Source organism: Lissotriton vulgaris, chromosome 1_1 (genome assembly GCF_964263255.1).
Source record: "Lissotriton vulgaris chromosome 1_1, aLisVul1.2, whole genome shotgun sequence".
In the NCBI taxonomy this organism is placed as follows: domain Eukaryota; kingdom Metazoa; phylum Chordata; class Amphibia; order Caudata; family Salamandridae; genus Lissotriton; species Lissotriton vulgaris.
In genome coordinates, this window is record NC_141685.1 from 808,319,068 (window position 1) to 808,332,429 (window position 13,362).

The 13,362-nt window shown below is 50.4% G+C and overlaps 1 protein-coding gene across 9 annotated transcripts in view; it reads left to right on the top strand.

The window, feature by feature from the left end:
• RC3H1 (ring finger and CCCH-type domains 1) overlaps positions 1-13,362 on the top strand; it is an 828,931-nt gene that overhangs the window by 381,158 nt on the left and 434,411 nt on the right. For all 9 annotated transcript variants that reach the window (XM_086956761.1, XM_086956804.1, XM_086956790.1 and 6 more), the window contains one exon: positions 67-284. In XM_086956761.1, coding sequence (XP_086812887.1) covers positions 67-284 — 218 coding nt within the window. The remainder of the gene's footprint in view (positions 1-66; positions 285-13,362) is intronic.

Below are 13,362 nucleotides of genomic sequence, written 5' to 3' on the forward strand. Positions count from 1 at the left end.
TTTTCATGTCCTCATTTGTGAATTGTACAGTTGCTATAATGTTTTTTTTTTTTTTTTCTTTTGCAGACTGGAAACTGTCCCTAAGACGTCAATCTCTGCCTTGCCCGCAAACTCCCACCCTGTGCCCTCTCGGACTCCTAGTGATATGCCCCCTCTGTCTGTCAGCAAGCAGCTACAGATGGTGCCGCGGGGTTCCCAGCTCTACCCACCCCAGCAGCCTGATGTTTTTTACCAGGACCCTCGGGCTGCTGCCCCACCTTTTGAACCCGCTGCCTATCCACAAAGTGAGTCTAGAACGTGTTTGTTTTTTTTGCAAGTGTAAGGCTGGTACCTAATTGCTGCTTAGGCGAAATCACCGATATCGATTAGTCATGGATGAGTTTAACATGGAGTGAAAAATTATGTTTGGTAAAATGTTGAAAATGAGCATGCTCAAGCCTCGTGCAATATGTTAGATTGGGTCCATTTGCTCTCTGCAGGATTGTGAAGACTCCTCTTTAATGCTTTTATTTATTGTATCTCTGAAGCACCATACAATTGAGAAAAACATCACTAAAGCAGACTAACCAAAATGTCCCTAGCACTGGAGGAAATTTTGAGAACAAGATGTAGTTTGAGAGTTACTGAATTTATAAAATGTATATGCAGTACCTAACCTAATTAATGTGATCTCTGGAAATATTTCTTCTTTTTGTAAGTCTAGTATTTCCTTTGGTTATTGGTTAGTCATAAAAATGCGGTTAGCTCTTTTGTTAAATTTTGTTTGTGTGGCTAAAATGTAAGTGATTCCTTTATTCATGAAACTATTTCGTCATATTCATGTAGTGCAATATCCAAACAGCCGGTCATTCAAAATCAGCCTACATGTGTTTCGAGATGAAACCTCTTTGTAATAGCAGTGCATGATCATGTCCCTAGGTTTTGCAACGTAAATCTTTTCTGGATTTACATGCTGTGCATTGGCATTTAGTGCTTGATTCCAGAAAGTCGGTCTCCCTGAATTCACTTTTCCATCTCGCTTATTTTTTTTTCTTCTTGAGCGTCGTTCACCATTTGATTTATCGGCCTATCCAGAAATTAACTGATCTAACACAGTTTGTTCACTTCATGCGTTCTAATAGTGAAATACTGTTCATTTCGTTTTTCACTATTGAAAGGCTTGTCCATCCCTTAGGTTTTACTGGGAGCTGCCTTGTAACATCTTACAAGTGTAACTTTCCATTGAGACAAGATAGAGAAATTGAGTTTAGTAAAAAATACATCTTTTAGTGAAGATGCTGTTTATATTGTGTGTTTTGAAAATGCCACTTTTAGAAAGTATGCATTTTCTTGCTTAACCTCCTGTGTGCCTCTGCCTGTTTGTGTATTCACCGTCTGGGTTGACCGTGCCAGGAGATGGGTATAAGAAAGTGCCCTCTTTTTCCATGGTTGCCCCCACTTTTTGCTAAACTGCTGATGTACTTCGACTGAGTGTGCCCTGGGCTCCTGCCAAACAGGTACCCAGGGCCTATGTTCTTTCCCTAAAACTGCACTAAAAACAAAACCCAATTGGCACTCTTTGGCCACTGGTCAGTCCCTTGTAAATGGTACTAAACGTACCAGGGGAACTGTGGCCATGGAAGGCCTCTAAGGGTTGCAGCACTTATTGTGCCACACTTGGAGGCCTGTACCTTCACACACACACTGCCTTTGCAGGCTGCTTATTTGTATGCGGAACAAAGTGAAGAGTCGACATGGCACACAACTCTGTGTGCCATGCCTACAACCCACTGCCCTGGCGAGGGTCAGCCACCCCTCTAGCCGGGATCACTAAACAAGTGGTGAGGGTACAGATGCATGAGCCCTGCACCCCTACAGTGTCTAAGTCAATTCTTAAACAGATTGGAATCCACTCAGGTAGTGGTAGTGATCCCCACAACAGTGGGGAGCACACAGTGTTTTTTAGAATACCCCTCACACACCAACAGGCCCCTTGGTGTCATGCTTCATCATTGGGGTCTTCGCACCCCTCTACGGGATGCGGCGTGCTACGACTCACGACTACGTAGGAGCACTTGAAGTGTACTATGTGTTGTGTGTGTGAGGGAAGTAAGTGTGAGTGGTCAGACCGATTTGCATATAGCCATGTCTGAACTGGGGTGGCAGAGTGGGCTAAAGAACGGTGATGGATTAAACCCAGATCTTTTGACTGGGTGTGAGTGTTTGATTGACTCAGATGCTCCATCCATCACCACCCCCTTTTGTACCACTCTAACCATTGAGCCACACTTCTCAATTTCGAAGTGTCAGCTTGCGTTCGGATTTACAATGTGAAATGCTCCTGCATAGGTCGATTTTTGTAGGGGCTATAAATCCCTAACAATATCATATCAAGTGTTAGTGGGTTTAATTAAAAAAGGGGGATATCATAATGGGGGTTAGTTGGTGCCTTAACCAGGGGTTCTAGGATGGAGACCGAATCCACTTTCCCTCTCCCTCCCTCCTTAGTTATAGATTTGTCCTAGACAGCGCACAGCTGTGGGAGCCCCTCCCTTTCTTTGGACACACATAGGTTGACGCCACACACACATTACATCCAACGCCCCCTCCCTTGTTTCATACAACAACAGAATGGAGGACGAACATGGCCTCACCTTCGGTGAGGACGATATCGATAGGATCCTTGTGGAAGTCAATCCCTTTGAAGGATTAAGCAACAGTGACCCAGGCCCATCAGTGGCGGACTGGGATCAACTCACAAATCTAAGAAAAGTCCAGATCAGGGCTGCTTTACATGGTCTCTTGATGAGAGAATACTTAAGGAACAAAATAGCCCCCCAGGGCCTCATTGTGAAAAACGAACCCTTCATCTTCCAAGATGATCTTGTGTTCAAAAAAGCCTGGTCCCTCATCTCATGGCACTGTACCAGAGACTGGCTGGTACTAATAGTACAAACAGCTACGAGAATATCACAAGAACTTAAAACTGACATCCAGAAACTAGAGGTACAACTCAAAGCATTCATCTCACCAACAGCCCTGAAGAAAGGGCTGGAGGAACTCAACCAACAAATGACTGACTTTGAAATTACACTTAAGAAAAGCAAGTTCAACAAGCTTAAAAAAGATAAGGAACGTTTCACGGCAGAGAAAGCATACCCTTACACTAAGGCGGATTATGTGGCAAAGGGCAATACAAGTGACACTGATAGTGTTAGCTCAGATGGTAACTCCACTGGCTCCAATTCGGGCAATTTCCAAGAGAGAAGGCAACAGAGGATGTTACCGACAGCAAAAAACTCAATATCCACGCCAAAGAGGCTGGAGAGGTTTTCAGGGACCTCCTCAATTCAACCCTTATCAAGGTCAGTTCCAATTCCCACAATACCGGTACGGTTCCCCACCGATGGGACCAATGTACCCACAATGGGGACCAGACCCAACGCCCGCAACCCAAACCTCGCAACCTTTTTTTAGCGTGGGGCCAAGGACCCCGCAGGGGCAGGAACAGGAAAGAGAACGTCACCTGGCAAACAGAGGACGAAGCAGACCCCAGGGTCTACACCAGGAGCATGACAGCGAATCATGCCTCCACAAGCAAGAGGGGAACTTAGTTATCAACATATCCCCCTGGCCTTTGACAAAATTGCAGAACCAGGTACTTGGGTACGTCCCTACCAACAAACCTGACCCTTTTCGCTTACTACACAAGGAGATCCAAGACTTTGTGAGAACCATCAAGCTGAAAGCGTTCTTCAGTAACCAGGAACCCACCCCTGATACTTCGGACACGGGTCTAAGGCCAAAATCTACTTTAACACCATCAGACAACCAATTCCCAGTTGAAGTTCTAGCATTTGAGAAGGCCATTATGCTTGAACTGAGTCAACTTGATACCAATCGGAAGGTTTTTCAAAATATGAGCAGATTAGAGAACGAAGCCATAAGAGAACTCACCCAGAATAAACAACTGACTATTAAACCGGCAGACAAGGGCGGGGCAGTGGTAATTCAAACTACTACCGCCTATGACCAAGAATGTAGGAGACTCCTTTCTGACAGGAGAAATTACCAGGTCCTGCTGAATGACCCCACCGAGTCCTTACACATTCAGATTGGGGCGATGATTGAAGAAGCCTTGGCCCACAATTGGCTCACAAAAAAGGAGTCGGAATTTCTGACACAAAAAAACCCTTGCACACCATACTTTTACAGTATACCAAAGGTTCACAAAAGTCTGACTAATCCAAGTTCAAGTTCAGGAATTTGTATAGCGCACTACTCACCCATAGGGTCTCAAGGCGCTTGGGGGAGGGTGTGTGCATTACTTATCGAATAGCCAGGTTTTTAGCTGCTTTCTGAAGGAAAGGTGGTTCTGTGTAAGGCGGAGGTGAGTGGGGAGAGAATTCCAGGTTTTGGCCGATAAGTAGGAGAAGGATCTTCCTCCCGTGGTGGATCTATGGATGCACGGAATCGCGGCGAGGGCTTGATTGGATGATCGTAGTTGGTGGGTGGGTGTGTAGAAGGACAGTCGTGTGTTGAGGCATTCGGGTCCTAGGTCGTAGAGGGCCTTGTGTGCGTGGGTGAGGAGACGGAATGTTATTCTCTTGTTGACTGGGAGCCAGTGGAGGTCTTTCAGGTGACCGGTAATGTGAGCTTGACGGGGAATGTCCAATATGAGTCTGGCTGAGGCGTTTTGGATGCGTTGGAGTTTTTTCTGTAGTTTGGCTGTGTTTCCGGTGTAGAGGTTTTTTCCATAGTCCAGTCGGCTAGTGACCAGTGCGTGGGTGACAGTCTTTCTTGTTTCGGTGGGGATCCAACGGAAGATTTTTTTGAGCATGCGAAGGACGTTGAAGCATGAGGATGAGACAGCGTTGACTTGATTGGTCATCGAGAGGGAGGAGTCTAGGATGAAGCCCAGGTTACGTGCGTGGTCTGTAGGTATGGGTGCTGTACCCAGGGCCGGTGGCCACCGTGAGTCGTCCCAGGCAGAGGGGGGTGATCCTAGGATGAGGACTTCCGTTTTGTTCGAATTTAGTTTTAAACGGCTGTTCTTCATCCATTCGGCTACTTCTTTCATTCCTTCGTGTAGATTGGTTTTGGCGGTATTAGGGTCTTTGGTGAGGGAGAGGATCAGCTGGGTGTCGTCTGCGTAGGAGATGATGTTGAGGTTGTGTTGTTGCGTGATGGATGCGAGGGGACTCATGTAAAGGTTGAAGAGGGTGGGACTGAGTGATGATCCTTGTGGTACTCCGCAGATGACTTCGGTGGCCTCTGATTTGTATGGGGGGAGGCGGACTCTCTGGGTTCTCCCGGCGAGGAACGAGATGATCCAGTCCAAAGCTTTTCCTTGTATTCCGACGTTGTTGAGGCGTTGTATGAGGGTGCTATGACAGACTGTGTTGAAGGCGGCGGAGAGGTCAAGTAGGATGAGGGCAACTGTTTCTCCGTTGTCCAGTAGCGTTCGGATGTCGTCTGTAGCTGCGATGAGGGTGGTTTCGGTGCTGTGTCCGGCTCGGAAGCCGGACTGTGAGGTGTCGAGGGATTTGTTGGATTCGAGGAAGGCGGCTAGCTGACTGTTGACGGCTTTCTCAATGACTTTGGCAGGGAATGGGAGGAGTGAGATGGGGCGGTAGTTCTTAAGTTCAGAGGGGTCTGCTGTGGGTTTCTTCAGAAGGGCGCTGAGTTCGGCATGTTTCCAGCTTTTTGGGAAGGTAGCGGAGTTGAAGGAACAGTTGATGACATCGCGGAGATAGGGTGCTATGATGGAGACTGCTTTGTTGAAAATGTGGTGGGGACTCGGGTCGGTTGGCGATCCTGAGTGGATGGAGTTCATCAGGCAGATGGTGTCTTCAGTAGTGATTGGGTTCCAGGCGCAAAGGTTGTGAGTTCTGTTTTGGTTCGGAGGTGGGTGGAGTGGACTGTTCTTCGGACTGGTTTTCAAAGCTGTTATGTATGTTGGCGATTTTGTTGTGGAAGAAAGAGGATAAAGAGTCGCAGAGGTCTTGGGAGGGAGTGATGTCGTTTGTGCCGGCGGTGGGGTTGGTAAATTCTTTGACGATGTTGATTAGTTCCTTGCTGTTGTGGGCGTTGTTGTCGAGTCGATCCTTGAATGCTGATTTCTTGGTGGATCGGATCAATTGGTGGTGTTTGCGGGTGGCGTCCTTGAAGGTGGTCCGGTTGTCACTGGTTGGGTTTTTTCTCCAGGTTTTCTCGAGAGTACGACATAACTTCTTGGATTTCTTAAGGTCATCGTTGAACCAGGGGGCCTTTTTGCTACCTTGTTTGATCTGGTGGTTTTTCAAGGGTGCTAGTTCGTCAGCGCTGTGGTGATCCATTGTGTGAGTTTTGTGGCAGCTTGGTTTGGGTCCGATGATATGGCAGGAGGGTTTTGGTTAAGCGATGCGAAGAGTTGGTCGGTGGTGATTTTGTTCCAGTTTCTTCGAGGAACAGGTTGTGGGTCGAGGTCTTTTTGTAGTTGAAGTGAACGCAGCTGTGGTCTGTCCAATGGAGAGCTGTGGTGTGATCGAAGGAGATGTGTTTGCTGGAGGTGAAGATAGGGTCGAGCGTGTGTCCGGCAAGGTGGGTGGGGTTTCAACAAGTTGTTTGAGTCCGAGATTGGCCAGGTTGTCTAGGAGGGTGGTGGTGTTGCTGTCGTTTTTCTTTTTCAGGTGGAAGTTGAGGTCTCCCAGTAGGATGTAGTTCTCGGAGGTGAGGGCATGTGGGCTGATGAAGTCATTGATGTCTTCGTTGAATTGTGTGCGGATTCCTGGTGGTCTCTAGATGAGGGTGATTTAAGTGTGGTCCTGGGGTCGGTGTGGATCTGGAAGTGGAGGTGTTCGGCGGTAGCGAGGTTATCGTCGGAGCTGGTCGTGATTCGGATGGTGTTCTTATGGACGATGGCGATGCCTCCTCCTGTTTGGTTGGTGCGGTCTTTTCGGATGATCTTGTAAGCGTCCGGGATGGCTATGGCGATGTCGGGCGCTGATGAGGTGTTCATCCAGGTTTCTGTAAGGAAGGCGACGTCCGGCGATGCATTGTCGAGTAGGTCCCAGAGTTCAGTGGCATGTCTGTGGACCGAGCGGGTGTTCAGCAGGATGCACTTCAGGTGGTTAGCGTCGGAACTGTGTTTGGAGTTAGTGGATTTGGTGTGGGTCCTGATGCAGGCGAAGGGTCCATGGGTGTGTCCTGGGGCAGCTTCGCAGCATTGTGGTGTGCGACCGGGGTTAAGGGCAAAGAGGGTAGCGGCGTCATACGTTCTACGGGCTAAGTGGGTTTTGCGAGGACCAGGGGTTCTGGCGCTGGGCGCGGTCCAGGCGCGGATGGGCGTAGACTGGCTTACCTTTGGCGGCATGGGGCGCGATCGCTGCACGTGAATGCTGCGCGTAAGCTGCTCTGACATAAGTGGATAGTGGGGGGGGGGGGGGCGGAGCGAGGGAGGGTCAGCTGGGAGGCGGGAGCGGGTGGAAGGCCGGGCTGTGAGGCACAAACAACAAAATGGCAGCAAGCCAAAGGACGAGACTGGGACCCCAAACGAAAGCTGAGAGAGGGAAGCGTCACCGGCACACACAGAATAAACAATTAAATCAAAGCGCAGCTCAGCAGTAAAGCGCTACGATAAATTTCCTATAATGCACACAGTAAATTCTGTAGCAATACGAGCAAAGCAGTAAAGTGCTACGATGAGTTTTAAATTTGGCACACAAATAGATCCGGAGCAATGCGAGCAAAGCGCGACAGAGAGCAATATCAGGGAAAGTAGTTTGCAAGTATAGCGCTACGATACCCGGTTCAATCTAGGGAGGAGCGTGAGGAGCGGCCGCTTCTGAAGAGTTAAGGACGGTCACCCGGGTCGCCCCATTGTGTCAGGCATCTCATCAATACTTGAGCCGCTGTCCAAGTTCGCAGACGCCTTTTTGAGACCATTGGTACAGACGACGGACATGTATCTGAGAGATACGAAAGCAGTACTACAATTACTACAAGACTACCCATTTGACCAGGACTCACAGATGCTGTTTAGCCTGGACGTAGAGAGCCTCTACACCAGCCTTCCCCATGATGAAACCCTCCTGATCATCGAGAAGGTTCTACATTCCAACCCATGGAAATATCAAACCCCTCGGGGATGTTGATGGAGTGCATTTCAACAGCACTGACAAAAAACTTTTTTGAATATGAAGGCACCATGTACTTGTAACAACATGGAACCAGCATGGGCAGTACTTTCGCGCCGAGCCTGGCGGGACCGTAAGTGCACCACCTAGAATCCACCTAGATCCTCCATACCAACACTCCATTCAGGGGCAAAAGCCGCACTTGGCAACGTTACATAGACGACGTCCTAGTCATCTGGGAAGGTGACAAACAATCAATCACGGATTTTATGTCTTGGCTAAACACCCAAAACGCCTTCCTCAAATGTACCCATTCCATGTCCAGAGAGTCGATGGTGTTCCTGGACTTAAACATCTACCATGAGTCCGGTTTCTTGAAGACAGAAACTCACTTCAAACCAACAGCAAGGAACTGTCTCCTAAGGTTTGATAGTTTTCACCCTCGTCACTTGAGAGAGAACCTGCCCTACGGACAGTTCCTCCGTCTACGCCGCAACTGCAGCGACATAGCAAGGTACAAGTCCCAAGCCCAAGACCTAAGCAGAAAACTCAAACAAAGACAATACCCAGACAAGGTCATAAACAATGCAATGAAAAGGGCACGTAACAATAACCGAGAGGCGCTCCTGGAAGACAGAGCTCCACAAGACAATACAGTGAGCAGACCTGTATGTGTGACTACGTACAGCTCACTCTCCAACCAGGTCACCAAACTGGTGAACAGGCACTGGCGCATACTAACGAGTGGTACACTAGACTTGGAGAAAGCTCTCTTTGCCCATAGGAGAGGTAAGAATCTCAAAGATATCCTTGTACATACGAGACCACAAACCCCAGTTATCCAACAACCACGGTTACAAGGGTTGCATGGACACCACCCATGCGGAAACTGCAACAGTTGCCACTTAACGAAGAGAAGTCAGACCCTGACTTTTAAGAACGGCACAAGGTGGGAACAACAAGTGTTCACCAACTGTAACAGCAAGATTGTTGTATACCTTAGTTCGAGGCATGTGGGCTGCTGAATTCATATCTGTGCATAGATCGCCGCCTAGTGTTGGGTCCGGATGATTGCACATTGTTGTCCTGGAAGAGTCTTCGAAGTATCACGAGATAGGTGGCTCCTCCCCTGGACTACAGTGCGCATGGGCATCGCCTCCATCCCCAGATTGTTTTTTTCCGCCATTGGGTTCGGATGTGTGTCGGTTCCCTCTGTCGGAATCGATAGTTGTTTAACTTTCCTAACTTGAGACCAAAAGATCTTTAGGCTTGGCGTCGGTATCGTTTTTCGTTCGGGTTTAACTTCTCTTCAGCTCCGAACTCTTGCTGCCCTTCCGCGTGCTGTCGGCGCAGACGGGCCTACACGACGCTCCAGACATGGAACGAACTCCGTTTAAGAGGTGCCCAGTGTGCACCTCCAAGTATTCACACCTCGACGTGCACCCAGTGTGCAACAAATGTCTGTCGCCGGACCATGATGAGGCCAGGTGTATGGCCTGCTCAAAGTTCCGGTGTAAGAAGACTCTCAAGCTTCGTCGGGCCGCTAGACTCCAGGCCCAGTTATCAGCGCCCCCGCCAGACAACATCTTCGAAGAAGACGTTGGAGACGACAATGTCTTTCAAGTTTCGGACTCTAGCCCGGCGTCGGAGGAAGAAAACTACGACGCGGGAGACGAGGAGTTTGATGAAGTCGTCGGTGAGGTAGGGGACGACGATGGGGCCATTGCCACCGTGGAGGATAGCTCAGAGGAGGAGCATCCTCAAACTGACTCAGGGGTCAACCCCCACTATACGGCCCAGGTCGAGGGATCGCCTTCGGGCCTTACCCAAGACCTCGCTAATCGTCCCACGGCCTCGCCTCCGGGCCCGGCCACGGACATTTCTGATGTGCCACTCCCGTTGAAGAAAACGAAAGTGAAACCATCAGGGTCCACACCAACGGTTTCGAAACCGAAAGTGAAAGTCGCACTAGTGGAACAGAAGGCCCCAGAGGCCTCAACGTCCAAGAAATTCAAAATGGCCGACAGCAAGAGCCGCGCCAAGATGGCCGACCCGAAGAACCCGGTGTCGAAGCCGAAGACGACCGACGCAGCCGCGTCGGCGCCGAAGGTGGTCGAGGTCGATGACCCGAAGAAGGCTCCGTAGAAGCGTCAGGACGGCGCCGAAGCTCTGGCTGCGCCGACTCCGGCCGTCAAGGCCAAGGATGGTGATGTGTCGGCTCCGAAGACCGTGCCTTCCGCCGACCCGACGCCGGACTCGGGGAAATCGCTCGAGCCGGTCCAGCCCTCCCCGGCCTTAACAAAAAAGGTCATGGAGTCCCTGCAGCGGATTCGGAAGGACGCCGTGGCTCCCGAACCGAAGGATGTGGTGCCGAAGCATACACCAAAGCCGGCAAAGGCGCAAACGCCTATCCGCTTCACGCTGCCGCCGAAGACGACGCCGAAGGCTTTCGCTCCGAAGCATGGGGCCGGGGTGCCTTTGAAGGTGGTGTCAACGCCCAAGGCGTCATCGGTAGGGCCGAAGCCTCGGCTCCAGCCACTCGCAGATGAGGAGCGTCGAGAGGTTGTTATCGACGCCAACACCGGGAAGCTCTATCTCCTCAAACGAAAGATCACCACGGAGCCGGTGTTGGAACATTATCGTATTCCACTCAAAAACAAGAAGGACTCTGCGGGTACTTCTGCCCCTATAAAGCCTGCATCTCCACATAATTTGGAACTTTCACCGACGCATTCAAACGCTGGGGAAGGTGACGGAGATGAAGAGGACGAGTACAATTATCCAGCCTACTCGGATCCAGAGGAGGTACATGAACCTTGGTCTGCCGGAGGCGATCCTGAGGACCCCCAGTCGGGTCATGAACCGCAGCTTTTTGCAGCAAAGACTTCTCCAACAGAGGACTCTGCAGCCTTCAACGCTCTGATTGAGAGAGCTGCAGCTAATCATGATGTCGACCTACATTCAGATCCTGTGGATGTCGATTTTTTGTTTGACACTTTCTCAGTGGCTGAAAAGTCAGTCAAGACATTGCCTATGCTCAAGGGAGTGCTGAAGCACGCGCCTGAGGTTTTCAGGGAGCCCACTCGGGCGCGAGTCATCAATCCTCGCATTGACGAAAAATACAAGGCAGCGCCCTCGGATCCAACGTACATCAAGGGATACTTGCCGCTGGACTCTTTGGTGGTATCCAACGCACGTAAGCGGGCGAACTCGCAGACCACGGGTGACGCTCCTCCCCCAGACAAAGAGTCAAAAATATTTGAAGCCTCAGGGAAACGAATTGCTGCGCAGGCAGCTAATATTTGGCGCATTTCAAACACGCAGGCCCTACTTGCACGCTACGATACGGCGCATTACGACACCCTAGAAACACTTCTGCAGCACTTGCCCGATCAGTACAAGGAGGCAGGTGAAATGTTGATTCAGGAGGGGAAGCTCATCACCAACGCTTCCATCAAATGTGCGCTGGACGTGGCTGATACCGCCTCCAGGGCAATCAACACTAGCGTGTTGCTGAGGAGGCATGCTTGGCTTAGAATATCAGGCTTCAAACCTGATATACAGACGACCATCTTGAACCAGACAGTTAATCCTGACCACCTGTTTGGCCCCGAGGTGGATGCGACACTTGAAAAAATGAAGAAAGACACGGACACTGCTAAGTCTATGGGGGCCCTCCAGTCTCAGCAGTTTCGGGGTGGTTCCTTTCGCCGCTCCAATAACAGAGGCACCTCAAGGGGTCAGGCATCGCAATCCACACAGTACTATAAGAGCAACACCCAACCCTCATACACCAACAAAGGTAGAGGTGGTTACAGGGGCAACAACGTTAAAGGCAGGGGCCGTGGAAACAACAGCTCCAGGTCCTCCTCCACCAACAAACAGTGACGCCTTGTCACTGCCCCCCGACCACACAACACCGGTCGGGGGGAGACTCCAGCAGTTCCTGCCCGCGTGGAAATCCATCACCACGGACAGGTGGGTCAAATCTCTTATCCAGTACGGTTACTGTCTAGAACTTACTTCCACTCCACCAAACATACCTCCAAGAAACCGTCCTATGTCCGGCGAGCACTTGCACTTGTTGAAGTTCAAGTCATGCTGCAAAAAGGGGCAATAGAGCTTGTTCCACTGCCGGAAAGGGGAACAGGAGTTTACTCTCTTTACTTTCTGATCCCCAAAAAGGACGGATCCCTCAGGCCCATCCTGGACCTCAGGCCCCTCAACTGGTACATTCTATCGGAGCACTTCCATATGCTCACGTTGCAGCAGGTCCTCCCTCTGCTTCAACAGGGGGACTTCCTGGCTACACTGGATCTCAAGGATGCACACTTTCATATCCCCCTGCATCCTTCCCACAGGAAGTACCTCAGATTCACGATTCAAGACCAGCACTACCAGTTCAGGGTTCTGCCTTTCGGGGTCACCACAGCGCCAAGAGTCTTTACAAAGTGTCTGGCGACTGTGGCAGCACATCTACAACGCCAGAACGTCCACGTCTACCCCTATCTGGACGACTGGCTCATTCAGGCAAAGTCAGAACAGCAGTGCGCCGACCACGTGTTCCGCACCATTCATCTCCTGCACGATCTGGGATTCTCGCTGAACTATCCAAAATCCCATCTCCAACCCGCCCATATACGGCAGTATCTGGGCGCAACAATAAACACTCTGGCAGCCACTGCGCAGCCAAACTCAGTGAGAATCGCCAGTATCCAAACGCTGATCCAACGATTCAGACCTCAGCACTCGCTTCCAGCGAAGGTGTTCATGCAGTTGATAGGCATGATGGCCTCCTGCATCTCCATCGTCCTGCACGCGAGACTACATATGCGTCCGCTTCAGGAGTGCCTAGCACGTCAGTGGACTCAGGCTCATGGGCAACTGACAGACCTAGTGTTGGTGAGCGGTCGGGCGTACAACTCTCTGCATTGGTGGAATCCACAAAACCTTTGCAAGGGCCGACCGTTCCAGGAGCCTGTGCCACAGATTATCCTAACAACGGACGCTTCTCTCCAGGGATGGGGAGCGCATGTACTCCATTACACAGTGCAGGGACTATGGACACTACAGCAAAGGAAGATGCACATCAACGTTTTGGAACTGATGGCAATCTTCATGGCCTTGAAGGCATTCAAAGTACATCTGTGCAACAAGGTCGTGTTGATCCGGACGGACAACATGACGGCCATGTACTACATTCAGAAACAGGGGGGCACACACTCTCCGCAGCTGTCTCATCTGGCTCAGAGCATGTGGAAGTGGG